The sequence below is a fragment of the Nicotiana tabacum genome, chromosome 12, assembly GCF_000715075.1.
Source record: "Nicotiana tabacum cultivar K326 chromosome 12, ASM71507v2, whole genome shotgun sequence".
NCBI lineage: Eukaryota > Viridiplantae > Streptophyta > Magnoliopsida > Solanales > Solanaceae > Nicotiana > Nicotiana tabacum.
In genome coordinates this window covers 104,506,928-104,532,784 of record NC_134091.1, presented here as the reverse complement: position 1 = coordinate 104,532,784, position 25,857 = coordinate 104,506,928, and the positions used below count along the sequence as shown (strand labels likewise).

General features: G+C 37.8%; 1 protein-coding gene across 2 annotated transcripts; it reads right to left on the bottom strand.

Annotated features, from left to right (window-relative positions):
* Window positions 1-7,611: 7,611 nt before the first annotated feature.
* LOC107783289 (protein PHYLLO, chloroplastic-like) lies at window positions 7,612-23,876 on the bottom strand. 2 transcript variants are annotated; one of them, XR_012697434.1, is made up of 14 exons: window positions 22,384-23,876; window positions 22,006-22,116; window positions 21,148-21,249; window positions 20,459-20,535; window positions 20,186-20,257; window positions 19,976-20,069; window positions 19,038-19,148; window positions 18,774-18,968; window positions 13,955-14,160; window positions 12,529-12,683; window positions 12,363-12,439; window positions 12,082-12,164; window positions 11,814-11,868; window positions 7,612-11,357 (listed from the first exon to the last, which is right to left on the bottom strand). XR_012697434.1 is itself a non-coding variant. In XM_075226763.1 (14 exons), the coding sequence occupies exons 7-10, from the start codon at window positions 19,057-19,059 to the stop codon at window positions 12,656-12,658; spliced, it is 438 nt and encodes a 145-aa protein (XP_075082864.1). In that variant the 5' UTR covers window positions 19,060-19,148; window positions 19,976-20,069; window positions 20,186-20,257; window positions 20,459-20,535; window positions 21,148-21,249; window positions 22,006-22,116; window positions 22,384-23,876; the 3' UTR covers window positions 7,612-11,357; window positions 11,814-11,868; window positions 12,082-12,164; window positions 12,363-12,439; window positions 12,529-12,655. The 2 variants fall into 2 exon arrangements, 1 of the variants encoding a protein (XP_075082864.1); XM_075226763.1 differs by having other exon boundaries at window positions 18,774-18,955.
* Window positions 23,877-25,857: the final 1,981 nt, after the last annotated feature.

The following is a 25,857-nucleotide window of genomic DNA, read 5'->3' as shown; positions in this document are numbered from 1 at the left end:
GCTGATATGGCAATTTCAGAGTAAAACATTTAGGGAAAAGGACCAAAATTGTCCTTTAACGTATTAAAAATGTTCTCCTTCCACCTATTAGATCAAAATTACCTTTAACGTTATTTTTTGGGTTAAAAATATCCCTCTATGACATGGCAATAATAGATATTTTAATTGAACACGTGGCAATCAATTAGTGGTCCACATGGATTTTCTTGACCCAACCAAAAAGCTTGGCCTATCCATTCTAATAACCCGACCCGTTTCTTTTATCACACTCAAGCCTGTCCACAGACTCTCAGACTCGTTTTCTTTCCGTTTTCGGTTACTTCCACTTTTTCCAAGCAATAGATAAAAGGGATCAGAACCCCTTGAGACAAATATGGGAGGACAGACTCATCAACTTTCAAAATTCAACTATCTCATTCTTACCAAAAAGTTAAGGGGCCAAGCATTAATGCAATATTAGTACCCGTTTCGCAAACACATGTTTGGTCATAAATTTTACCCATATTTTGGCAAAATCTCAAATCCCAAAATCACCTCAATTGCTGATTTTGGGCCAAAACATGACACGGTCATTTTTAAAAAAATTTAAATATTACCCAAACTTGTATAGTTTGTAAAAGAGCTCACATTTATTACGACCAACTAAGCCATATCTGCTCACTTGCCTCTCATTAAACTTATTTATGTTTAGGACTATGGTTTATGATAATGATAATAAATAGTATTGATGAAGGTTCTGTATATACAAGATAACAAGTTTGTTTGTTTGGTACTATTGGGTATTTGTGATAGTTTTTAGAATTTGTGGGTATAAGTCATGTTTCATGTTTTTTCAAATAAAAAGTGAAATATGTTTTGAAAAATCATGTCAACACATTTTCATCTTCAAACCAAATTTCACCCAAATCAGTTCAATATGGTCAAACGTTAGTTTAGTAATAGGAGCTTGAACTTGCTCTATCTCGGACAATAGCATTCAGTATATATTAGTGCTGAGTGCTAACCATCCGATTATTTCTACTACTTGTTCCAAATAGGGTTCTTATTTTTCCCCTCTTCTTCCTTCTTCGATTTTCCATCTTCTTTATTTCAGTTTTTGTATATTTCAGTTCTTCCAATTTTTTTGATTGCCTTTAATTCTCTATTTTTAGACTGTGTTGTTTGGGTTATTTTAAAATATCGGGCAATGGAGTTTGAGTTATTCTAAATGGGTCGGATTATTAGAATGGATGGGTTGGGTCAAAAAAATCTACTAAATAAATTACACTTGTCCCATTAAAAGGTCCATCATTGCCACGTCATATTTCTATTGAGTGACATTCTTAACCATAAAAATAACGTTAAGGGCAATTTTGAACCAATAGGGTAAAGGAGGGTATTTTTGGACCATTTCCTATACGTTAAGGGCAGTTCCGACCCTTTTCCGAAAAATTTACTTGGTTTGTCCTTTGGCAAATTTAAACTGCTTTTTCTGTTTCCTTTTCTGTGTGATCAATTTGGTACATTGAGTAGAATAATTTGGTTCAGGTCCAGGTAAGGTTTTCAAATATATGGTTGTAGAGAGCCACCTTGAGGCTCATGAGCTTTGTAATGCTACTATATATCCATCAGTTAAACAGCCACAGACAATATCTCCTCCAGAGTCAGAATAAGCATCACATCCAATCATGACTGGAGCCCAATAAATTATTAGCTTAATGCTCGATGATATGGAGTATATAAATCATACCTCTCCATGCTTGTCATGGTTTTTTATGATGTGCTCTTATATCAATCAATAGATAGCAATTCTCCGATCATCGAGCCAACTACTCTCAAATTTCTCAAGCCCTTTTTGTTCTCAGGTAATAATAGTCTCAAATCTTTAAATAGTAACAGTAAGTGTAGAATCACTGTCACGTTACCTCATCTCAATAAATGATTTGGCTGTATGCACTACAATGTTAGTCCCCGAACAACAGTTCATCTCAACTGGTAAAAAGGTGAAAAGTGCTATTCAGTACAGGGTAGTTCTTAATATAATACCAGAAAAGATGCATGTAAAGAAAATGTACCAGTACTCTGTTGCTATGATTGGACATAAAATGTTATGCAAAATTAAAGTTGTGTCGCATTTAGGGTCCATCACCTACCTTAGATATCATTGTCACTACTACCTATAAGGTGCACGAGAAACTGGAAATGAGAAATAAAAAAGCATTCAGCAGAAGCTTTTCCACAAGAAATCATCATTTATTTTCCTTGAATCCAAATTTGTGCAATTTCAAGGAACTGAATAGTCAAGTCATATAAAAAAAGGAAAAAGGCATAAATTGCTCTACTTGCTTATACGCAGTAAATTCAGAATTGAAACTGAGATGGAAAAAAGTAAGCACTCAATGTTCAAATAATTTAAATTTGTACTTGGATGATTCAACTACTGAGAACTTTATTTCAAATGGTATAATATTATCAAATTAAAGCGATAAAAGTGACTAAATACGTTCAACAAACATAAAGATAGATCAAGAAGATCGCTTCAATTTGCACAAATTAGTAGGCTTGTCCTTGCCTTCGGAATTCATTTGTTTTCTTCTTTTTGTCTTATTGGCTTTTCCAAATGTTACATTCATCATCACGTACATATTTTATTTGTCTAAGGAGAAAGCAAAGTTTTTCAAAATAACACTTGCAACATTGTGTTTCAATAATGTAATCTGATTTACCTATACTTTAACATTTCAGGGAAACATTGTACCACCAGAAAAGTTTGTAACGCATCATGTTTGTTTCTAGGAAAAGAAAGTTTAGCAGTCGTTTCTGAATCACTAAAATTCCAAAGGTTTTCTTTCATTAGGTATTAGGATTTTACTGTGGTATTTGAAATCAGAATCTCGAAGTACTTCTATTATCCTTCCTTCTTCTCAGTCAGGTTGGCCAAAATGCAGCATTTTCTCACTTTCCAAACACATTTTCAGCGAATATCAATGAAAGAGATTCACAATACTACAATAGAGATATGTAAATAGTAACCAAGAAACGATCACAAAATGAACTATTCTACTTGATGTCCTAGCAAGCCATAACTGTTACCAATGCTAACATAGGCAGATCCAGAATTTGAAGGTTGCGGGTGCCACTATTTTATACATAAAATATACCTACCACTAGCTACAAAGACCAAATAGGAAGGATGAGTCGATTTGGTTAGTTTTTGGTTAATTCGAATAGGTCTTTCATTCACGAAGTAAATAAGTTCGATTTTTATTCAGTTTTTTTGCGCTTAATTTAAATTTATTCTAAAACTTTTGCAAAAGAAAATAATATTTCATGAAAGAGCACCTCCAATTGAAAAACTCACTTATAGAGTAGCTTAATTACTACATATTCTTTGTTTGACTAAATTAATTTACCTATATTGCTATTGGGTTAATATTTCCATCTTAATTGTCGTGTTATAAGACAATTAGTTTCAAAGCAAAACCTTCAATGTTTAATCTAGGATGATCAACTTAAATAATTATTGATCAAGCCAATTAATTTTTTTATCAAAATCTAATAGAAGATATTGTTCAAATTATACTCCACTATTATAAATTAATTTTGTGTCACTAAAAAGAGAGAAATTATATGCTAAATAAAATTAATTCAAATTACCTATCGAAAAAATTGCTCGTAAAGTAAGGTATAATGATATATAACGACCCGGTAGGTCGTTTTGAGTTCTAGCTTCCCATTTGAGACCTTATATAGCTTTATTTGATGATTTATGACTTACGTGCATGATCCATTTTGATTTTCGCAAAGTTTAAATGTGATTTTTCAAAGAAAACTTGATTTTTGAACTTTAAAATAGTTAGAATTGACCACGGCCAACATTGTTGGTAAATGACCTCGGGTAGATGTTTTGACGATTCCGGTAGGTTCATATGATGATTTTGGAATTGTACGCATATTTGGTTGGGGTCCTAGGTAACTCGAGACCGTTTTGGTACTTATTGTGAAAAGTTAAAAATTTAAACTTAAGAACTTTAGATCTTTGAATTTTGATGTGTGATTCTTGGTTTGATGTTTTGAGATTATGAGCGAGTTCGTGTAAGGTTTATATACTTGTGTGGATGTTTGGAGTGAGCTCCGGGGGCTCGAGTAAGTTTCGGGGTGATTTTCGGACAGTCTTGCACAATATACAACAGTTGATTTGCTGCAGATGTAGTGTGCATGACAAATGCGGAGCTTGTCTCGCGTTCGCAAAGGGTTAATTAGAGAAGGTGTGTCTTACTCTACACGAAGGCAAAAGGGAAGCTCGCGAACGAAATGGCCTGGGGGAGCTGGCCTTTGCAAAGGCGATTGCCCAAACGCGAACACGTAGGCTTAGGCGCTTGGAGGCTAGTACGGCTTTTTTTCATCGTGCGCGCGACCAGAGGATCGGGAACGCGGAGGCTTGGGGGGCGATAGCCTTCATAGAAGCTTGCACGAACACGATGGCCAATTGGCCAATGACCTTCGGGAATGCGAAGACCTGACGCCCAAGTATATAAAGGGCTGAAAATCGAGATTTAATCACTTTTTATCATTTTTGAGACATAGATCACGGATTGAGAAAATTTTTAAGAGTATTATCATCCCAACTTCTAAGTTTAGTAATTTTTACCTAGTTTTGATTTAATCTCATGAATTCCCATAGATTTGTATCCCTAAATCTAGTATTTTAAAGTGTAGAAATTGAGGTTTGGGTAAAAACTTATGAGGGCTAATTTTAGGGATTTGGACCTCGACTTCAGGTCTAATCTTGATGCAAATCTCATATTTGGACTTGGGGAAAATGAGTAAATGAAAATTGGTCTTAATTTTTTATTTCGACCATGTGGGCCCGGGTTGACTTGTTTTTTTACTTTTCCAAATATGTTAAAGATCGAACCTTTTGATACTATGGTAGTTTCTAAATATTGTTTCGACTTATTTGAACATTATTTGACTAGATTCGAGTTGTTTGGAGGCTTGTGCTAAAGGCAAAGCTATGGTGGATTGTTGATTTGGTTCCAGAAAGAGGTAAGTATTGTGGTTAACCTTGATTTGAGGGAACAAGGATATTATTGGGTCTATTTGCTACATGAATTATGTATTGGGGACGGCGTATATACAAGGTGACGAATGTATATACGTTGTCATGAGTCAAAGCATGTGGGCAGAACTAGTTTATTCTATGGTTCATTTAGTACATGCTCTTACATGTTGTGTGCCTTTATCTATTATATGTTTTACTTGTTCCATGCTTTTATTACGTGCCTTGTCACATGCTTTACCTGTTATATGTCTTTACTTGATACATGCTCTTACTTATTATATACCTTTATTTGATATATGCCTTATCGGGTACATGCTTTTACTTGTTCATGCTTTTACTTAAAAATTATCTTTATTAGGACGTGCCTATACTTGTTTTATATCATACTTGTTTCGTGCCTTATTTTCCTATGCTATGTTGGGGATTGTGAGATATTTGTTCGTTTGCGTGTTAATAACCTTGTTTGGATCCTTATTCCGTTACATGAGTAAGATTAGCTCTAAATTTTGGAATTTGCCATTACCTCTTGTTCGTGTTCATCCTTTCCTTAGTAAATTATGCTTATTTATTTTTCTTGATAGTTATTATGAATTTCTAGATGTGTTATTGGATGGTTCTGTGTGAATTGATATATTGGATCGGGTTGCCGCCGCAACAATGTTATAATAAGGATCAGGTTGCTCGCCGCAATAATATTTGTCTGCGTTGGATCGGATTATGCGCCACAACATATGTGTTATGAGATGTTGGTTTTGTTTGTAATATAACATTTCTTTATGGGTTTTGGCTGTGTTGATTATGGATATTGTTCCTTCCCGTTGATTTGAGCCGCTGAAAAGGGTTTTGGTTGCGTTATTCAAGAAATGTGGTTATCAATACTGTTATCAGATTCTTTTATTGTTTCCTGCCTTTTATTCCTGATATTATTACTGTTATCTCTATTCCTGTTGCTTATGAATTGTACAGGTTTATATGATAAGTGCCTTGCCATAGTTTCGTCACTAATTCGTCGAGGTTAGGCTCGATACTTACAGAGTACATGAGGTTGGTTATACTCATACTACATTTCTGCACTTCTTGTGCATATACTGGTGCGGGTCCTAGCAGTGTTCAGAAAGGAGCATAGCTTGGTTGTCAGGGAGACTTGAAGTAGTGTTGCTTCCCTTCCGCAGACTCCGGAGTCACCTTCGCTCTCATTATTACTGTTTTTCTTGTATCAGACAGTATTACTTTTCTTTTCGGACTATGTATGTAGTATTCTTAGTAGCTCACGTACTCCCTCAATAGCCAAACAAACATTAAACATCAAATCCAAATCGATGTAAATATGTACAAAAGATAACTCTTTCCATGAGCTTAACGAAAATAGCTTGAAATAACTCAAAAGGACAGTGACACATTGTTTTACCTGTAAACAAACAATATTTGAGGCAACAAAAAACTTTCATAATCAGCATAATCATCCCCTTAGTTCTTAATGACTGATCACCAACACTATAAAATGTCATCATACCCTGCATCAAATCATTCTTAATAAAAGTGCATGTGGTTGGGACAATAATACAATCCCTTCTCGTTCAGCAAGTTCTCTAGATTAACTCAGAAAATAAACAAAATTGAGGTGGGTTTGTGGGGGACACTTTACCATTCATATGAGAACCTAAAGAGGCTTTCTTTTCCGGTAGCCAAATATTTCCATAATAAAGTAGATACTTCCTGCAGTTTGAAACTATAAATCAAGGCAAAAATAAGAAGTTAGTCAGAATTGAGAAGGAAGAGGCGTCTATAGTATTATAATTATATCAATTCAGAATTCAGAGGAAAGAACCAGATATCAGATCATTAGATACTTAAGGGGAATTGACTTTCATATTTTCTTTGATGATGTTTGTGGTTAGTTTCAGCTTCGCGCTTGACGATTCAGGTAGCACTTGCTGCTTCTGTTTCTACCTCATTTGTACTTAGAGGCTTGACTTTCTTTTTGTTTCTTTCTTCAATACTCGTTGAAGAGGTATGTTCCTTTTCTATGTAGGACAAATCTGATAGACTTGCACGCATGCTGTGAGAACTTCTCCAATATGATTTTCTCAACTGAATTCAGAAATTCTGGCTGCAAACCTGTCTTGGACATAGTTAATCGGCAGGAGTCGTTTCTGGAAATGAGAGATCAACTTTTAGACCTAAAGTACCAAACCAGAGAGCCTAAATAAAGCTTAAAAAAATCTCAAAAGGGGGAGGGGAGTCTAATACACTGCAATTATATTACGCTGGAAGTGTATTGTTTATCAAACAAAGGAAAAGCCTAAAATTCATTAAGGAGATTCCAAATCAGCCGAAAATTCGGAGTGACTAAAACTCTATATTTCTAATCAGCCAAAAGAATTAACTCCAACCAAAATCAAAACATGCATGGATTTCAAGGCAGAAATTAAAAGAGGAGATACTGGGATTTAATAGATTACTTCAAGCTTAACTGACTGTACTATGTTCTAATAATTAGTAAACCCTCCTCCTTTATCCGGGCTTGGGACCGGCTGTATATCTCCAACACAGGCGGAGTTAAAAACTTTGTTTTTTTTTTTGAGGTAGTGATCAACATGAACATTGAGAAAAATGAAATGTTTGAGTAATCACAAGAAATTCTTATAATTTTGTCAACAGTGAAAGAATTTTTTTTTATTAGTTCTCAATATGACAATGCAACGACCCAGTGAAATCTCACTAGTGGGATCTGAGAAGAGTAGTGTGTACGCAGACCTTAACCCTACACCGAGGGGTAGAGAGGTTGTTTCCAAAAGACCCTCGGCTCAAGAAAACGAGAAGAGACAATATATCAGTAGCATCAAAAGAAACCAAAGGAATACTAACAGCAACATAAAAGCCAGAAAGTAGATAGAAAACAATAGCAATAACCAGTAAATAGACCCGGCACTATAAAACGAAAGAGTAGTGAGAACACAACATTAACCACTAGCAGTCTAAGATAAAAATCCTATCAAACTAGCCTCACATAGTTACGACCCTACCCTACACCCCTAATACTCGAACTCCGCAGTTTCCTATCAAAGGCCATGTACTCGGAAATCTGATGTCGCGCCATCCTCCCTGATCACCTCTCCCCAATACTTCTTAGGTCGCCCCTACCTCTTCTAATGCCTTCCAGAGCCAGCCGCTCATACCTCCTCAGCGGTGTATCTGGGCTTCTCCTCTATACATGCCCAAACCATCTAAGTCTCGCTTCCCGCATCTTGTCATCAATGGGAGCCACGCCCACCTTCTCTCGTATATCGCCATTCCTAATCTTATCCATCCTCGTGTGCCCGCACATCCACCTCAACATCCTCATTTATGCTACTTTCATTTTTTGGATATGTGAGATCTTAACTGGCCAACACGCAGCCTCATACACCATGGCCGGTCTAACTACCGCTCTATAAAACTTACCTTTGAGTAACGGTGGCACTTTCTTCCAGATGCTAACCTCCATTTCATCCAACCCACCCTAATACGGTGTGTGACATCCTCGTCGATCTCCCTATCCCCCTGGATAACCGACCCAAGGTACTTGAAACTGCCTCTACTGGGGATTACCTGAGATTCAAGCTTCACGTCCATGCCCGCTTCCCTCGGCTCGACGCTGAACTTGCACTCCAGGTATTCTGTCTTGGTCCTGCTCAACTTGAAACCCTTATACTCAAGGGCCTGTCTCCAAACCTCCAGCCTCTCGTTACCGCCTCGCGTCTCATCAATCAGAACTATATCATCCGCGAATAACATACACCAAGGCACCTCTCCTTGAATATGGTGTGTAAGTGCGTCCATCACTAGGGCAAATAAAAATGGATTGAGCGCAGATCCTTGGTGTAACCCCATAACAACCCGAAAATGCTACGAGTCGCCTCCTACAGTTCTAACCCGAATCTTAGCTCCATCATATATGTCATTAATCGCCCTAATGTAGGCATCCGGCACACCTTTTGCCTCCAAGCATCTCCAAAGAACCTCTCTAAGAACCTTGTCATACGCTTTCTCCAGGTCAATAAACACCATGTGCATATCGTTCTTCCTATCCCTGTACTGCTCCACCAACCTCCTAATAAGGTGGATAACTTTCGTAGTAGAACGACCCGGCATGAACCCGAACTTGTTGTCGGATAGACACCGTCCTCCTTACCCTCACTTCTACCACTCTCTCCCAAACTTTCATGGTATGGCTCATTAGTTTGATACCCATATAGTTGATACAACTCTGGATATCACATTTGTTCTTATACAACGGAACTATCGTACTCCACCTCTACTCATCCGACATCCTCTTCGACATAAAAATAACATTAAACAGCCCAGTCAGCCACTCCAAGCATGCTCTTCCCACACACCTCCAAAATTTCACCGGAATTTCCTCAGGCCCGGTCGCTCTACCCGTACTCATCTTACGCATAGCTCCCACGACCTCATCAACCTTGATGCGCCTACAGTATCCAAAGTCACAGTGACTCGGAATGCTCCAACTCACCTAGCTCAATATCCTGATCTCCTTCTTCATTCAGAAGTTTATGAAAGTAAGACTGTCATCTCCTCTTAATTTGGGCCTCACCCATCAATACTCTACCGTCCTCGTCCTTGATGCACCTCACTTGGTCCAAATTTCGAGCCTTCCTCTCTCTCACCTTGGCCAGCCGGAATAACTTCTTATCCCCGTCTTTGTCCCCCAGTTCCTCGTACAGACGACTAAAAGCTGCAGTCTTAGCTTCTGTGACCGCCAGCTTAGCCTCCTTCCTAGCTACTTTATACCTCCCTGCTCGCTCTCCTCTCCTCCTCACTTGTGCTCCCTACTAACTCCAGGTATGCCGCGTTCTTTGCTTCCACATTACCTTGAACCACTTTATTCCACCACCAGTTGCTTTTGTGCCCGCCAGGGTAGCCCGTCGAGACCCCTAACACCTCTCTCAGAGCCTCTCTTATACAGTCTGCCGTCGTCGCCCACATAACGCCCGCGTACCCACTACTACTCCAGGCTCCCAAAGCTGCTAACCTCCCCTCCAACTCCTGGGCATTATCCTTAGTCAAGGCTCCCCACCTGATCCTCGATCGTCCTCGCATAGACCTCTTCTGCCTCTTTAACATAATACCAACGTCCATCACCAAGAGCCTATGCTGCGTCGCGAGGATCTCACCCGGGATAACCTTGTAATCCTTGCACAGCCTTCTGTCACATCTCCTGGGGAGTAGATAGGCAATCTGAGTCTTTGTCACGGCTCTTCGGAAAGTAACCAAGTGCTCCTCCCTCTTCGGAAAACTAGAGTTCGCAGTCACCAACTCAAAAGCCTTAGCGAAATCCAACAGCGAAGTACCTCCTCCGTTCCTATCCCCAAAGCCAAAGTCGTCATGCACCTCGCCATAGCCACCTGCAGTAGACCCAATATGTCCATTGAAGTTCCCTCCTATAAATAACCTCTCAGCAGGAAGAACATTATGCACAATCTCATCCAACCCCTCTCAGAAGCGCCTTTTAACCTCCTCATCCATGCCCACATGCGGCGCATAGGCGCTAACGACGTTTAGAGTGCACTCTCCAACCACCAACTTAATAGTCATTAATCTATCATTGACCCGCCTAACCTCAACCACAGACTCTCTAAGATCCTTATCCACCAGAATACCTGCTCCATTCTTACCCTTCCGGACTCCAGAGAACCAAAGCTTATACCCATCTGCATCCCTCGCCTTCGATCCAACCCACCTTGTCTCCTGGACACACGCTATATTGAGTTTCTTCTTCTGGAGGATCTTCACCAGCTCTATAGACTTACCCGTCAATGTTCCTATGTTCCATAACCCAATTCTCAACCTATAGGCTCCCTTGTTCCCCTTACCTCCCCTGCCTCCTGCCCTACCCCTGACCCCTGGCCCACTCCCCACCCCCACCCCCCGAGGACATGACCTTACTCTACCATCTCAGACTACAGCCATTATACCTACGGCAGACTAAGGAAATCACTAACACATAAGAGGCAACGGACCAAACTAGAAAAGAACAAGTTGTAACTACAGACCCGTTAATATAAAGATTAAACTAATGCGAACTAAAATGGTAACAATCTAGCTAACACAAAGAAGGGTAACAGGAATACGGGAGGTACCAACTCCCGCGAATAAAACCTGGAGATTGTCTTGATGCACACGACGATGTTGCGGCACCTGGCGCGTTCCCGTCCAAATTCCTACCGCCCCTTGCTGACACTCGCCTAGGCTGTTCTCCAATGTTTGCACGCACACATCCCGCTTGTCGCCAATAGCCATCGACTCTTGCCTGCAATACGCACAAAACACCACGGCACCAAGAAAGAGGGGGGGTTGTCACCGCTAGCACTAGTGAAGCCCTAGCAGTAGCAAAGATAGGAAAAGGGAGAGGAAAATAAGAGAAAGGGGGGGAAGAAAAACAGTTGGGGGGGGGGGGGTTGCATGCAGGTAATAAGAATAAGGAAAGAAAGGGAACAAGGGGGCGTCACCGGAAAAGTCGCCGGCGGGCAGCAGTGCCGCACCAGCAGATGCGAAGGGAGAGGAAAAGATGAGAAAAGGGGGGAGAAGAAAAACAGTGGGAAAAAGAAGAAGAAAAAATGGGGAAAAGGTGCTGCTATAGTCACCGGAAAAGGGGGCGTCGGCGGGCAGCGGTCGCCAGAGATGATGCCTCTTTTAGTTTTGGGAGTGGGGGAATAAGGAAGAAAAAAGAGAGATGGGGGGAGGCGAGAGAGATGGGGGGACTTACCTGCTGGGTGTGGGTGTCGTCGGCCGCCGGCCATACAAGTAACTGTTAGAGCTGGCTGGGGGAGGGAGCGTGGAGAGAGAAAGTATTAGAAAAGAAGAAAAATCAAAAAAGAAAAATGATGTTACATTCCATCTATTATCCATGATAGAAAGGTAGTATTCAGTTCAGTTGTTTGATATGCGGTTAAACAGTGAACTTCCATTTGATTAGGGAGGGGAAGACTGGGATAAACATAAATCAAGAATATGCAAAAATCAACATGGACAACCTGAAGCTCCTGATCAACAACAATAGGAGGAAGAAGACCACGCAAATAGTGGGAATCCCTTTCTTTCTCCCTAGAAGCAAGCCCTTTGTTGTAGTTTGGATCACGCAAATATGAGCGTCCGCTGCTCAAACAACAGAATCATATTCATAATGGACATAAACTGTACATCTGCTTAACACTAAAAAAATAATGAAGTTGATCAACAGATTCCATAAAATGACATCATTTTCAAGTGAGTTCAAATAAATAAAAAAATTGAATTTTTTTAACAAAAAGGATACTTTTGAATTCACGCAGCCAATTATAGAAATCACCCAAATTTGTGGCGTCCATCATGGTGTTCAACATGGATATGCTCCTGAATACAATATAAAAAGCATTGAGTATCAGTCAACAGAGCATTACATAGTACCTGAATTGAGGCTTTTTCAGTTGAATGAGGCTTACCCTTTAGCTGTACTTTCAAAGTCTGCCTGAATCAGGTCATTATGTGTAGTTTCAGCTCGAAAATAAACATCAGGGATTATTTATTTTCGCGGTGCACATTTTGAGTCATTAGAGTATGCTCTTATTGTTATGGTCGAAAGAAGAGGAATTGGTCTCTGAATGGAGAAATTATACGTTATATTAGAATTCCATTGGTAGCACAACCATTGTAGAAGTAGCAGCAATGTATCAATAAAAGGGTAGAAAAATACTCCTTCTGTTTCAATTTAGATGCAGTGTTATCAAAGGCGAAAAGTGCAAAAAAACTCTAAGGCCTATTGGGGCTTTAAGCGCAAAGCGCAAATAAATCATGGGCTTTAATGAAGAAAGGCACAAATGGAAAACAACTACAGAATGTATGTGTAATCCAAGACTAATATCTATAAGAATGAATGCTAAATATATGGACAAGGAAATTGAAGAAAATTTACGATAAAATGAAATATCAATTGTTTAGTGCCGCCCTTTTAGGATTACGCTCATTGGCAAGGAAAAGTATACCTTAGAGCATTGATGACAATATTAAAGCGCCTGCGAAGCGAGGCGAAGCGCTCAACATGTTTTGAGCCTCGCTTCAGGGCTTAAGCGCGCCTTTGATAATATTGTTTAGATGACACACTTTCCTTATTAGTTCGTTCCAAAAAGAATGACACATTTCTACAATTGAAAATAATTCAACTTTAAATTCTTCATTTTACCCATTTTACCCTTAATGACAAGCTTTTATAACCATACAAATGTCATGGCCCCACAAAACTTTTACCTCTTAAGCTTTTAAGATCACAAATTTCAAAAGACTTCTTTTTTCTCTTAAATTCCGTGCCGATTCAAACTACCTCATCTAAATTGAAACGGAGGGAGTATGATAATTAGCTAAACTTGTAATTAAAAATAGATTATCGGTTTCTCATTCAAAGATCCAATTCTCCTTCTTTCGGCGATCGAGTCTTCAAGAGTCCGCATATTAAAAGAATTCTGCCAAAAAAGGTATATGATTAGTCACGAAGATGAACATCTCCCGAATAGTTTCCCGCATTGTCCAACAGAATGGAAGATGTCATGTTTTGTCGAAGCTCAGATGACCGGGAAAACGACTTTATTTTTATCTTTCACCCACATATTCAAGAGTTGATGTCGGCGCAGAGTGGATTTTAAAGAAAATTCAGCAAGAAAAGGATTAACTATTGGTTCCTATTGTGAAAAAGACAGTGAGTGTAGGCCATAGGAAATGCAGCTGGTAAAGCAGATGTTATTCACTTAAACAAATTGAACGAAGTGCATATCTCACAATCAGCTCAACAATATTTTCCAATAAAGACATAACTGAATACAAAAATAATCATGCTGACAAAAGGTTAAATAAAAGAATTCTGGGCTAGTATAATACCTCCAAATAGTTTTAGCAAAATAACATGCGCAGCAGATGTCATTCACTGAGTCGGTAGCATATCTATAGCAGCAGACACATCTTGATACCAGCTGGTGTGCAAAATTGGAAACTCTATGATCATTGTTCCTTAAAGTTCTCCATAGTGTGCCACTGGAATGTATACTCCAAATGAGTAAGGGAAGAAGCTCCCAATCATCAACGGTCTGCCAAAACAGGAAGGAGGAATGCATCAATGACATGAATGGTTCTAGACAAATCATCAGCCAAGGCGTAAGGCTCTTTAAGATCTTGATTTGTACTCCATGCGTATGTGTTCTATGCAATCGTGAGTGCGCGTCTATATTTTAACATTTACCAAAACCACCATGCATGGCGAATCGACCCGTGGCCACCCATAACTCTCACCTCCATCAACAAGACAACAACTATGATAAAAATTAATTTAGGCTGCACGTTATGTAACATTCATATTTTTTATAATCTCCTTCATAATATTCCAGACTTTGCCACTGGTAAAAAGATGCAATCTAGTACAACACAACTTAAATATGGGTGCTTTGCATTGCCTACCGGACATTATACCAGTTGATCAAGAGATTTAATTTCTACCACCAACAAACAAATTGTTAGATAGTTATGTAAATAACGTGAATTAGTCATAGTCCCACATAGAATAGAAGTAGGATATGTATTGTATAAATAGGGCTCATTGTATTATAATTGAAGAGAATATCAATAATAGATTTTTCTCCCGTACATTCTCACATGGTATAGATTTTAACATACAACTTTTAGTCAAGAATTTGAGAAATTGGTGTAGCAAAATGAAATCCAATACTATGAATAGATGGATGGTTTCTTTACCGGATTATATTGAGTTCCTTCAGAACAAAGCATGTAAACATACATCTTCAAAGATAGCTTCCGTTGTTCAAACAGGTAATAGCATGACTTGTGTCTCTCAATCTTCATCCTCCGAGTCTTGGGTCATTGATTCAGGTGCATCTGATCACATTCTGATAACAAATTTCTTTTCACTACTATTCCATAATCTCAATCTCTTCCAACAGTCACATTGGCCAACGGGTCTCAAACCATGGCAACTGGAATAGGTCAAGCAACTTCATTTCCTTCATTACCATTAGATTCAGTTCTTTATGTTTCCGATAATTCTTTTGATCTCATAGTCGTTAGTCGCTTAGCCAAATCACTTAAATGCTATGTTTTATTTCTTGATGATCTTGTTTTTATACAGGAACGTGGTACAAGGCGGATCAATAGTATCGGGCGTGAATCAAATGGACTTTATTACCTTATCCTTGCTAAATCACATGAACTCACATCTTGTCTTTCTTCAACAACTTGTCATGTTACCAATTCCCCAGATTTATAATATAAACGGTTGGAACATCCCAATTTGCCAAAGCTTCAGAAAATGATACCTGGATTATCTCACTTGTCCACTCTTGAGTATGAGTCATGTCAGCTCGGTAAGCATGCTCGCTCCCATTTCCCTCGACGTCCTGATAATCGAGCAGAGTCACCTTTCACTTTAGTCCATTCAGATGTTTGGGGTCCTAGTCGGGTCAGTTCTACCTTGGGATTCCGTTACTTTATCAGTTTCATTGATGATTATTCCCGTGCACTTGGATATTTTTGATGAAATATTTTTCCGACCTTCTACGCTGAAATTCAAAATCAATTTGGGTTTCTATCCGCACATTTCGTAGTGAAAATGCCCTAGAGTATTTGTCTTCCCCATTTCAGCAGTTTATGAATTCTCATGGAATCATTCATCAAACATCTTGTCCGCACACATCTCAACAAAATGGGATAGCTAAAAGAAAGAATAGACATCTCATTGAAACTGCTCGTACCCTACTCATACAATCTCATCTTCCGTTGCATTTTTGGGGGATGCAGTTCTCACATCTTGCTATCTTATTAATCGTGTGCCATCCTTAGCTATCCAGAATCAAGTTCCATTCTTTGTCTTGTTTCCCCACTCACATTTATTATCTCTTCCACCCCGTATCTTTGGGAGCACGTGTTTTGTTCATAACCTTACTCCAGGAAAAGATAAGTTAGTTACTCGTGCTCTTAAGTGTGTATTTCTAGGTTACTCGAGAACGTAAAAGGGATATCGATGTTATTCACCTGACCTCCAGTGGTACCTTATGTCCGTTGATGTTACCTTCTTTGAAACACAGTCATACTTCATAAGTCCAAGTTATTACTTAGATATTTCTGAGGTGCTACCAGTTCCATCTTTTGGAGGTTAAGTCACTACTTCTCATTCATCTTCCTCAACAACTCCAGCTCTACCACCTACAGCTCCAGTCCCAGCTCCACCACCTACAGCTCTAGTTCCAGCTCCACCACCTACAGCTCCAGTTTAAGCTCCACCACTCCTGACTTATCATCATCGGTTGCGCCCAGCATCAGGCCCAACTGATTTACGTCCTGCACCTGACCATGCTCTTACTGCGGACTTGTCTCCTCTTAGTCAACAGATTGCACTTCGAAAAGGTATACGGTCCACACTTAATCCTAATCCCCACTATGTCGTTATCATCGTCTGTCATCGCCCCATTATGCGTTTGTATCATCTTTGTCCTTTGTTTTCATCCCTAAGTCTACAGGTGAAGCACTGTCTCATCCAGGATGGCAACGGGCTATGATTGACGAGATGTCTGCTTTACATACGAGTGGTACTTGGGAGCTTGTTCCTCTTCCTTCAGGTAAATCTACTGTTTGTTAGATCCAAATTTCAATGATGAAAAATAACACATCTTTATTTGTAGGTCCATTGCAGAAGCAAAGGAGAACGAGAGCAAGACTATCAACGATATACGAAGGAAGACGAGAAAGGAAGGAGTAAAAGAGAAAAAGGAAAAGATATGCGAAGATCTGACAACCTAGATGATGGAAGATAAGAAAGGAAGTTCCAGGAGTAGAGAAGTTTGAGACTGCTGAGATTCCGCCCATTGAAGCACTGAAGATACGCGTCTCAAAGAAAGTTGTCATTCTCCGAAATCAAAGGATTAATCATGGGACGTTTGCTTAAGGGGATTCGCTTGCAGATGGAAAGTACACCGATCAAGACCCAAAACCAGGAAGTTCCACACTTACTCTTGGAATGAACCAAATCTGATTCACTCCAAGGATCAATTCCTTGGGACTGCAAATCTCTCAAGATCTGCCACAATCAATCAAAGCACATTTCAAAGTGTATATATTGCAAATCAGCAAAGAGGAAAACAAACCAGAAACTCTTTCAAACCCAAGGATATTGTATCCACAACAAAGCCCTTATAGCTGCTACAAATGGACCTATTTGGACCAACTAGAACCGCTAGCATTGAAGGTAAACGATATGCATTTGTTATTGTTGATGACTACTCACGTTTTATATGGATAATATTCGTATCTCACAAAGATGAGGCCTTGAAAAACTTTGAGATCTTATGCAAAAGAATTCAGAGAGAAAAGGAGCATCTCATTTCAACCATATAAAGCGACCATGGAGGTGAATTTGAAAGCACATCATTTGAAGAATTCGGCAATGATCAAGGATATACTCATAATTTCTCAGTCCCAAGATCACCTCAACAAAATGGAGTGGTTGAGCGCAAGATTAGAACTTTGCAAGATATGGCCAGAACAATGATATTAGAACACTCTCTGCCAAATCACTTTTGGGCAGAAGCAGTCAGCACAACATGCCATATCCTCAGCAGATGTCTCATACGGCCAATTCTAAAGAAGACTCCATATGAACTGTGGAAAGGTAAAAGGCCAAACATAGGCTACTTTCATCCTTTCGGAAGTAAATGCTTCATTCACAACAATGGTAAGGACAATCTTGGTATGTTCGACCCAAGAAGTGATGAAAGTATATTTCTTGGATATTTCTTGGATGAAGGTATATTTCTTGGATATTCAATTAACAGTAGATCATTTAGAGTTTACAACAAACGTACATTATGTTAGAGGAGTCAGTTCATGTTATCTTTGAAGATAATAACTCTATGGCCGAGAAAGGAATTATTGCAGGTGATGAAGATATATATCAGGACATATCGAAGACAAATGAATCTCAGGAACAACAGAAATCCACTGACAACAGCAATGAACTTACCGAGTCGACTAATGAATCTATCAGTAACCAGGTTGAACCTAAGAAATAGTCGACTACTCAGCCTGCTGAAACAAGACCAAATGAACGGAGAAGTGAACCTGAATACCACAAAAGTTCATCATAGGAAATCCAAACGATGGAATGAAAACCAGAGGAGCTCTCAAGAAAAAGGCCAACATCGCACTTATCTCACAAAATCGAACCAACGAAGGTTGACGAAGCCTTAAAGGACTCTAGCTGGGTACAAGCCATGCAAGATATAGTTTAAAGAAGTAGCATACTGGCTAACCGTTGCAGCAGGTATTAGTCATCATGTCATGTTGGCACGGATATAGTTTAAAGAAGTAGCATACTGGCTAACCGTTGACAAACCGTTGCAGCAGGTATTAGTCATCATGTCAATCAGGCTGGCCTGTATGTACAATTTTTTTTTTTTTTTGCGAAGTAACTAATTTTATAAATTAATTACAAAAACCCTTAGCATAAAGATTATGCTAAGGTTATAAGATAGTTACAAGACCCCCAAAAAAAGAGCAACAAAAAACTCAGTTTGTACAAGTTAATTGTGGAATAGAGAAGTCAAAATTAACATTTGCATTAACATGTAATAAACGGGAAACAGAATAGCATTGTACAATTCTGGAATGAATATGAATATTACGTGTTAGTACTCACAGCAGGATGAAGATTTGAAACTGCTGTGCCTGATGACGTGATGATTACTGCTGGTTTATGAGAACTTCTGGCATAACCAACAGCATGAAATGCAAGTGAGCGCTCATCAATGCATGCAATACAACTTGTTGCAGGATGAGTAGAAGCAGCAATAGCAAGAGGAGATGACCGTGAGCCTGGAGCTACACAAAAATACTAGATGTGGAAGAATCAGATACTTGTATTTCAATTAAACCATATTTATAAAGTTGAAAATAGTCTCACCGTCAGACCAAGTCGAGTGCATTCTTCAATTAGTAGTGACGCCCACAAGATATTTATGTTTGCGCACTCTTGCAAGTGGCAACTAAATTGTGTGTTGTCATTCTGTTGATGCTGAAAATAAGTAATGATTCAAAGTAATATCTTCAAAGTTTTCAATTGAACATGATTAAAAACAAAAGATAATACATTTTTTCATTTTTCTAGAGAAGGAAATCCTTACTTAGTTTCACTTACATAGTTGCTCTGGTGGTGAGCACCCTCCACTTCCAACCAAGAGGTTGTGAGTTCGAGTCACCCCAAGAGCAAGGTGGGGAGTTCTTGGAGGGAGGGAGCCGAGGGTCTATCGGAAACAGCCTCTCTACCCTAGGGTAAGGGTAAGGTGAACTACCCTCCCCAGACCCCACTAGTGAGATTATACTGGGTTGTTGTTGTTGTTGTAATGGATAAAATAAATTTTATATATATATACACACCAAATAGCTTAGACCAAATACTCTGGATTCCACTGCAAAACTTTGCCTCATTCACCTCGAACAGTGGACTTCTAAAAAGAACATAGGGGAAACTATAACATACTTTCATACATTTCATTTTAACCAGGGAATGTAGATGCTAAATCATGCTAACTAAGAGGAAAACAAAGCAAACTGCCTTTTTTGGCAAGTTAGAATAATGATAATTGGCTCGACAACTCAAAGCTAGCTGTCTTTTGGTACTTTTTCATTGTAAACCTGTTCCAAGGTTACCTTATCCGAGATATACTGGCACATGAACACTAATTCACCGAATTAGCTAAAAAGTAAAGGCAATATCACAGGTATCATGGACATTTATCTTCCAGAATCTTCATCCTTGAATTTTATGTTTAGCCATCTTCTCTGAAATTATAGTACTATGAAACTATTTATCATTATATGAATAAACAATACTTGACTAACCAGACAACAGAAGAAAGTTGTATTCTCCAAACATCTCGGCCATCTGTCTAAAGAGACTCATCATTCCAAATCATTTCGAAGTTACTAAAAGTATCTGCACATGAAACTCATGTCAACAACATCTTTAGCACAGAATAGAATCGGAGCATGCTGTGCAACTTTGTATTCATATAAAAGGCTCTAACTCGCAAGATTCATAGATTAGCATACCATGTTGTTGGAAATGGCTAAAGTAGGTGACATTCTGGCGAAGAACTGACTGAAACAGTAAGAAGCATCTTTCTGCATGCAGCAAAGGCAATTAGAGAAAATAAGTTAATAAATGAATAAAGCATATCTCATCAGTGAAAAGAACATTATTGTTTGTTCTCTTCTTTTGTTCATTTCGAATAAATATGGGGAAGAAAGATCATTTTGCATGCAGAATAATTAGTGACACTTCAACCACGAGATCATGAAAAGCATCCAAGAAAGAGTAATTACCAGGATAAAGGGGATACCAGTTCCAAAGTGCACGGCCCGACGTATTTCTCGAACAGTTTCTGAAGATTCGCATATACCTATAAAAGGAATTTCTCAGTGGTGTTTCAAAGCAAAAACATGAGTGGAAGTGTTGACACTCATTATCAACAGGGTCAAGTCCTACAATAACCATCAATCCGTAGAATCTCTTGTTATCAAATTAAAGTTTACAAGTACAAGACTTTATCTAGAAGATGGAAAACAGTGTTTCATCGGAAAGCTGTAAAACAGTGTTCAGGCTTGCTCTTTGTCAAGGAAGAGTAGACAATAATTTCTAGAAGATGGAGAAACAAGGAAGAGTTTTCCAATTTGAAACTTGTTGGTGTGCTTGGGCTGAAATTTGGAAGAAAGGGGAGCAGTGAGAGGAAAGCAAAAAGAAAGATTTTGCATTGTTTGGCACAGGAGAAGTTGGAGGGTATTAGTTCAGGGCGCTATGTGGGTTCAGACTTCCCCTCAATTTTGCAACCCTTCTAGAAAAAGTTTTTCCCTTTTCAACCGTTACAAAAGGGAAGTACAAAAATGAAATTATTGCAATTTCTCAAATGAGGTCAAATGGGATATGGCAAATTGTCGGATCTCCCATCACTTCTACTCTCTCCCTTCAAGGCAACACCCTTTTGTCATAGTGCAACTTTAAAACATAGTATTACCATTTGAGCATCTTCTCCCTCCCTTTTATGTACTTCTCGAAGAGTCGCACCAATGTGATTGCTGCAGCATCTATCTTCTTCAGAACAAAGGTTATGTTCAGCCTGAAGAAATTGAGACTCCGAATATCAGTTGTCCATGGCATGATGGCGTATAAAAAATGACAATACTCAAGATACTCTTTGGTTTTCGAAAAAGCAGACATGCCAACATAATTATTTATTGTTAACAACTCTATATAACAAGAACAAATGGGGTCAGATTTAAACAAATAGATTATTATATGGGCATATATCCCTATTATGATACCTAGTATACAACAAGAAAGGTTGTTATACCACCAATGTTATATGAAAGTGAATGGCGGGCCTAGAAGGCCCAACATATGCACAAGATAGTGTCCTAGAAATGCACTGTTAAGACGAATTTACAGTGATACAAAATTTGGACAAGATTAGATGATTACATTAGATAGAGAGTACAAGTAGCACAGACAAAAGATAAAATGAGAGAAGGTTGACTGAGATGGTATTGCCATTTTCTAGGTAGACCTCCAAATGCACCAGTTCGTAGGTGCGACATTATGATGACTGAAGTTCTAAAGAGGGACGAATTAGATCTAAAAACACATGTAGGGAAGTTAACTTAAAAGACCTATAGCCTCTCAAAATCAATGCACATTTAGTTGAGAACAGAGCACAAGGGAAGCAAAGGATCCAGATAGGCAATACCAACTAACAGGGATGATGCACTTCAAGAAGGACCGCGGAGTAGCACAGAGATGGCAATGACATCCCAGGAAAAAGGAAAACTCCCACGCTGCAGTATAAATAATCGCAGCCATGGAAATAGAAGATTACCTGCAAAAGTGATGACTTATACGCTTGAAGAGCCGCCTCGAAGGTACAGATACAAGAATGCCATGCCACCGTAGATAAGATAGAAGCACTTTCAAACTCCTCTAGTTCAATCTACGGTGATAAATTTCTCAAATTAACAATGTTTTAATTTGATGAGAAACTAAAAATGAAGCACAAGAGTAAGTCCATCACAGAATTCAAGAGGTGTAGTTCAAAGCATACCAAACATTAGAGAGAAGAGAAAAAATATTCAGAGGCTAAACCATGGCCATGCAAAAAGACTCATTTTTACCTGGGGTATGAAGAACAAAATTTCCTAACAGCACAAACTGCATACAAAGTGATATGAGGGAAAAATGTATGGAAATAAAAGTGTACCTTTCAAGATGGCCTTCAGGAGAGCACTTCATGACAGGTACCAACTGATTTTAGAAAAAAATGGATACAGCTTGCAACCAAAGTGCTGCTGCTCACTTGCCTCGACTAACTTGGCCGCTAGATCTCAGAGATTTTTGCAAATGGTTCAATCTTTTTCTCAACATTGGATCGGCATAAGGGACAAACTACTTGTTGTAACAACCACTTCAACAGGCATATTTCATGAAATATATGACTGCAATTTTCAATTCGACATACTACGGAACCACTGTAAAACTCTTCAATACATATGGGACACAAGTCAATGTTCATTATCTTATCGAATCTTAGTTTTTTTATCCCCATTTTCTCCTCCAATCCCTTAATACCAACAATACGCAAATCAACATGCTGTTGACTTTTTACCCAAACTTCGAAATTATAAGTTTGTCCCAGGTTTTGGTACAGGTCAGTGAACGTGGTTTGCTCGAAATACGTAACCTTACTAATACACAAGTATAATAGCGACTGTGTTGTAGTTGGACGGTCCTTAATCAATGTCATTATTTTTTTGATCAATTTCTCCTCATTCTCAACAATGTCAACACGGCAGCCTACTTTCCACTGCATCCCCTCATCCAGACAAAATGTGTCCATTAGGAAGAAAATCTTCGAAATAACATCCTTACCACTATCATATGACAAATCACCACAATTTATCCAAAAAGTTTTCTCGCATTTATGTTGCAAGATACAACATACCTTTTCAGAAGAAGAAGAACAAACTATCTCTTCATCAGAAGAAGAAGAAGATAACGAGGAGCATATCTTTTCACATATTGCAACCTTAAGCGGAAACCCATCTTGGAAGGTACAGAAATTAGGGCCAATGGATTTCCACCGGCACTCAACTCTCGTCATTGTGAGGTTCTTTTGTTCTTGCATTGCAATGTAGTCTTTCAATTGAAAAGCTTTGAATTGGGAATCAACTCATACTATGTGAAAAAAGCTTTCACTTTCACTGAATTGAATGTTCGATGAATCTTGAAGTGCGAATGTAGTGAATTGCGTTGACTACTCAGAACGCAAATGTGAAATTTCACTGAATTGAATGTTCTTGAAGTATTACGGGGAAGAAGATTTGAATTAGGAATCAAATCGGAATATGTGAAAAAAGCTTTCACTTTCACTGAATTGAATGTTCGATGAATCTTGAAGTGCGAATGTAGTGAATTCCGTTGACTACTCAGAATATTGCAAATGTGAAATTTCACTGAATTGAATGTTCTTGAAGTATTACGGGGAAGAAGATTTGAATTGGGAATCAAATCGGAATAAGTGAAAAAAGCTTTCACTTTCACTGAATTGAATGTTCGATGAATCTTGAAGTGCGAATGTAGTGAATTCCGTTGACTACTCAGAATGCAAATGTGAAATTTCACTGAATTGAATGTTCTTGAAGTATTACGGGGAAGAAGATGCGGAGCGTGTTGTGAGACTTTACGGAATGCTGTTTTGAATAAAAAGGAATTGGACTATTTTTTATTTCTTTTTCATTTTTTCTTTTAGTAGAGAAAAATAGGAAACAAATGAGACTATAATATTTCTTAGAAAATGGATTAAATTTCATAGGCATGTACAATTGATAGTGTGTACCCCATCGTGATCAGTAGATTATTTTTTTAAAATCACATAAAATTAATTGTAATTATAATTTTATCTAATACGAAAAGTGCTTCACAATGGTAAAAATGTACGGATTTTTTCATGAAAATAATTTTATATATATATATATATATATATATATATATATATATATATATATATATATATATATAGAACTCCTAGATTTTGTACATGCATTTCGTTTCTATATGTTATCCATGGTATAGTATTAAAGGACATATGTTAAAATTCTAAAGTCATACCAATAACTACTCATGGAAAAGAATACTTTGAAGAATCATTCCTAAACCTAAAAGGAAATAAAAGTGTTTGAAATTTTATATAAATTATTTAGAAAGAACTAATCGGTTAAAATTGCAATTATTCTTCTTTTAAAAATCTATTATTTTCATATTTCAAATAAGGAAGGCATTAATACACAAAATGTAGTTAGATTTCGAAATCCTAAATATTAGAAAAATATTAAATGATTATTTCTAAATATTAGAAAAAATTAAATGACTATTTCTCAACATTAAAAAATTATTAAAATACTATTTTGTCCAAATTGAACATGACCTACTTTTAAAGAGTGAAAAAGACTAATAACATTTCGCTAAGCACTTTCGTTCTTTTAATATAATATAGACTAGTTTTAGGGTATGTGCTTTGGATGTGCAACTTGTTCAACGAAAAAAAGTTAATTTAAAATATGTGTTTGAATTATAAAATAAGATTGTAAGTTTCTAAAGATGATGAATGTTGATGGTGTATAATTAACTTTATAAAGATAAAAACTACCCCCACAAAAATCCTCAATCATCGGTCAAGAATTCAACTTAAAATGTATTCTAGAGAATGATGAAATTAGAATGAGAAGTAATATTTAATTTTGAAGTGTCATTATTCCAGTGAGATTAGTATTTAAATAATTTTAGTATTAGGTAACTCCATAATTATAAATATTTTTAAAATAATTAGTTTTATCTTATATGAAATCTATTTCTAAAAGTAAAATGATCGATCAATATTTTGCATTGGAGCATATGTATTCCATCTTGATTTGAACGACACATCTTTTGGGAATCTTACGAAAACTTTAGCATTTTCTATGATATAATATTGAATCCAAAATATCTATATTCACTGGCAAAAGCAAAGATAGATTCATGCAATAATCATAGATTCGAGTTAGAATTACTTACCCCAATGTTATAGATGAAAGTTTCCTTAAACAAACCTCCACTCGAGCTCCGTAGGTCCCAAAATGGTGAAATAACTAGGTTCAAAATGAGGCTATTTATATAAGTGCTGAAAAATTACTGCTAGGGCAATTTGATTGCTGGTGCAGAAAATAGTTGTTGGTGCAATTTTATTTTTGGTGCAAAAATTGGTTGCAAGTAAAATTATTTTTATTGTTGATTTTTGTGCTTAAACCTTCCTCCCGAACATGCCGAAACTCAATCTCCCGGACCCCTCTAATTCATTCTGACTAGTTCATGCCTTGTATGGACATATTCAAAGCCTTTGAAACAAGAAATGAAACACTACAACACAAAAACAACAACTCAAAGTCAAATCCTAAAAGTTCCAACTTTCATGCAACATTGCCGAAATACTCTCAAGCCCCACGAATTATAATCCGAACATACGTGCAAATACATCACATAAACTTGTTAGAAGCTTCAAAACATGAATGCGCATATACTAAAATCCAAGGGTAAGGTTAGTTGAATTTGACAAGATTAATGTGAACCAGTGTGAACATTTGAAGCCTCCTTTTAGGAAGAAATTGGTAGATGCATTTTTCATGCATGTTCACACTTAACA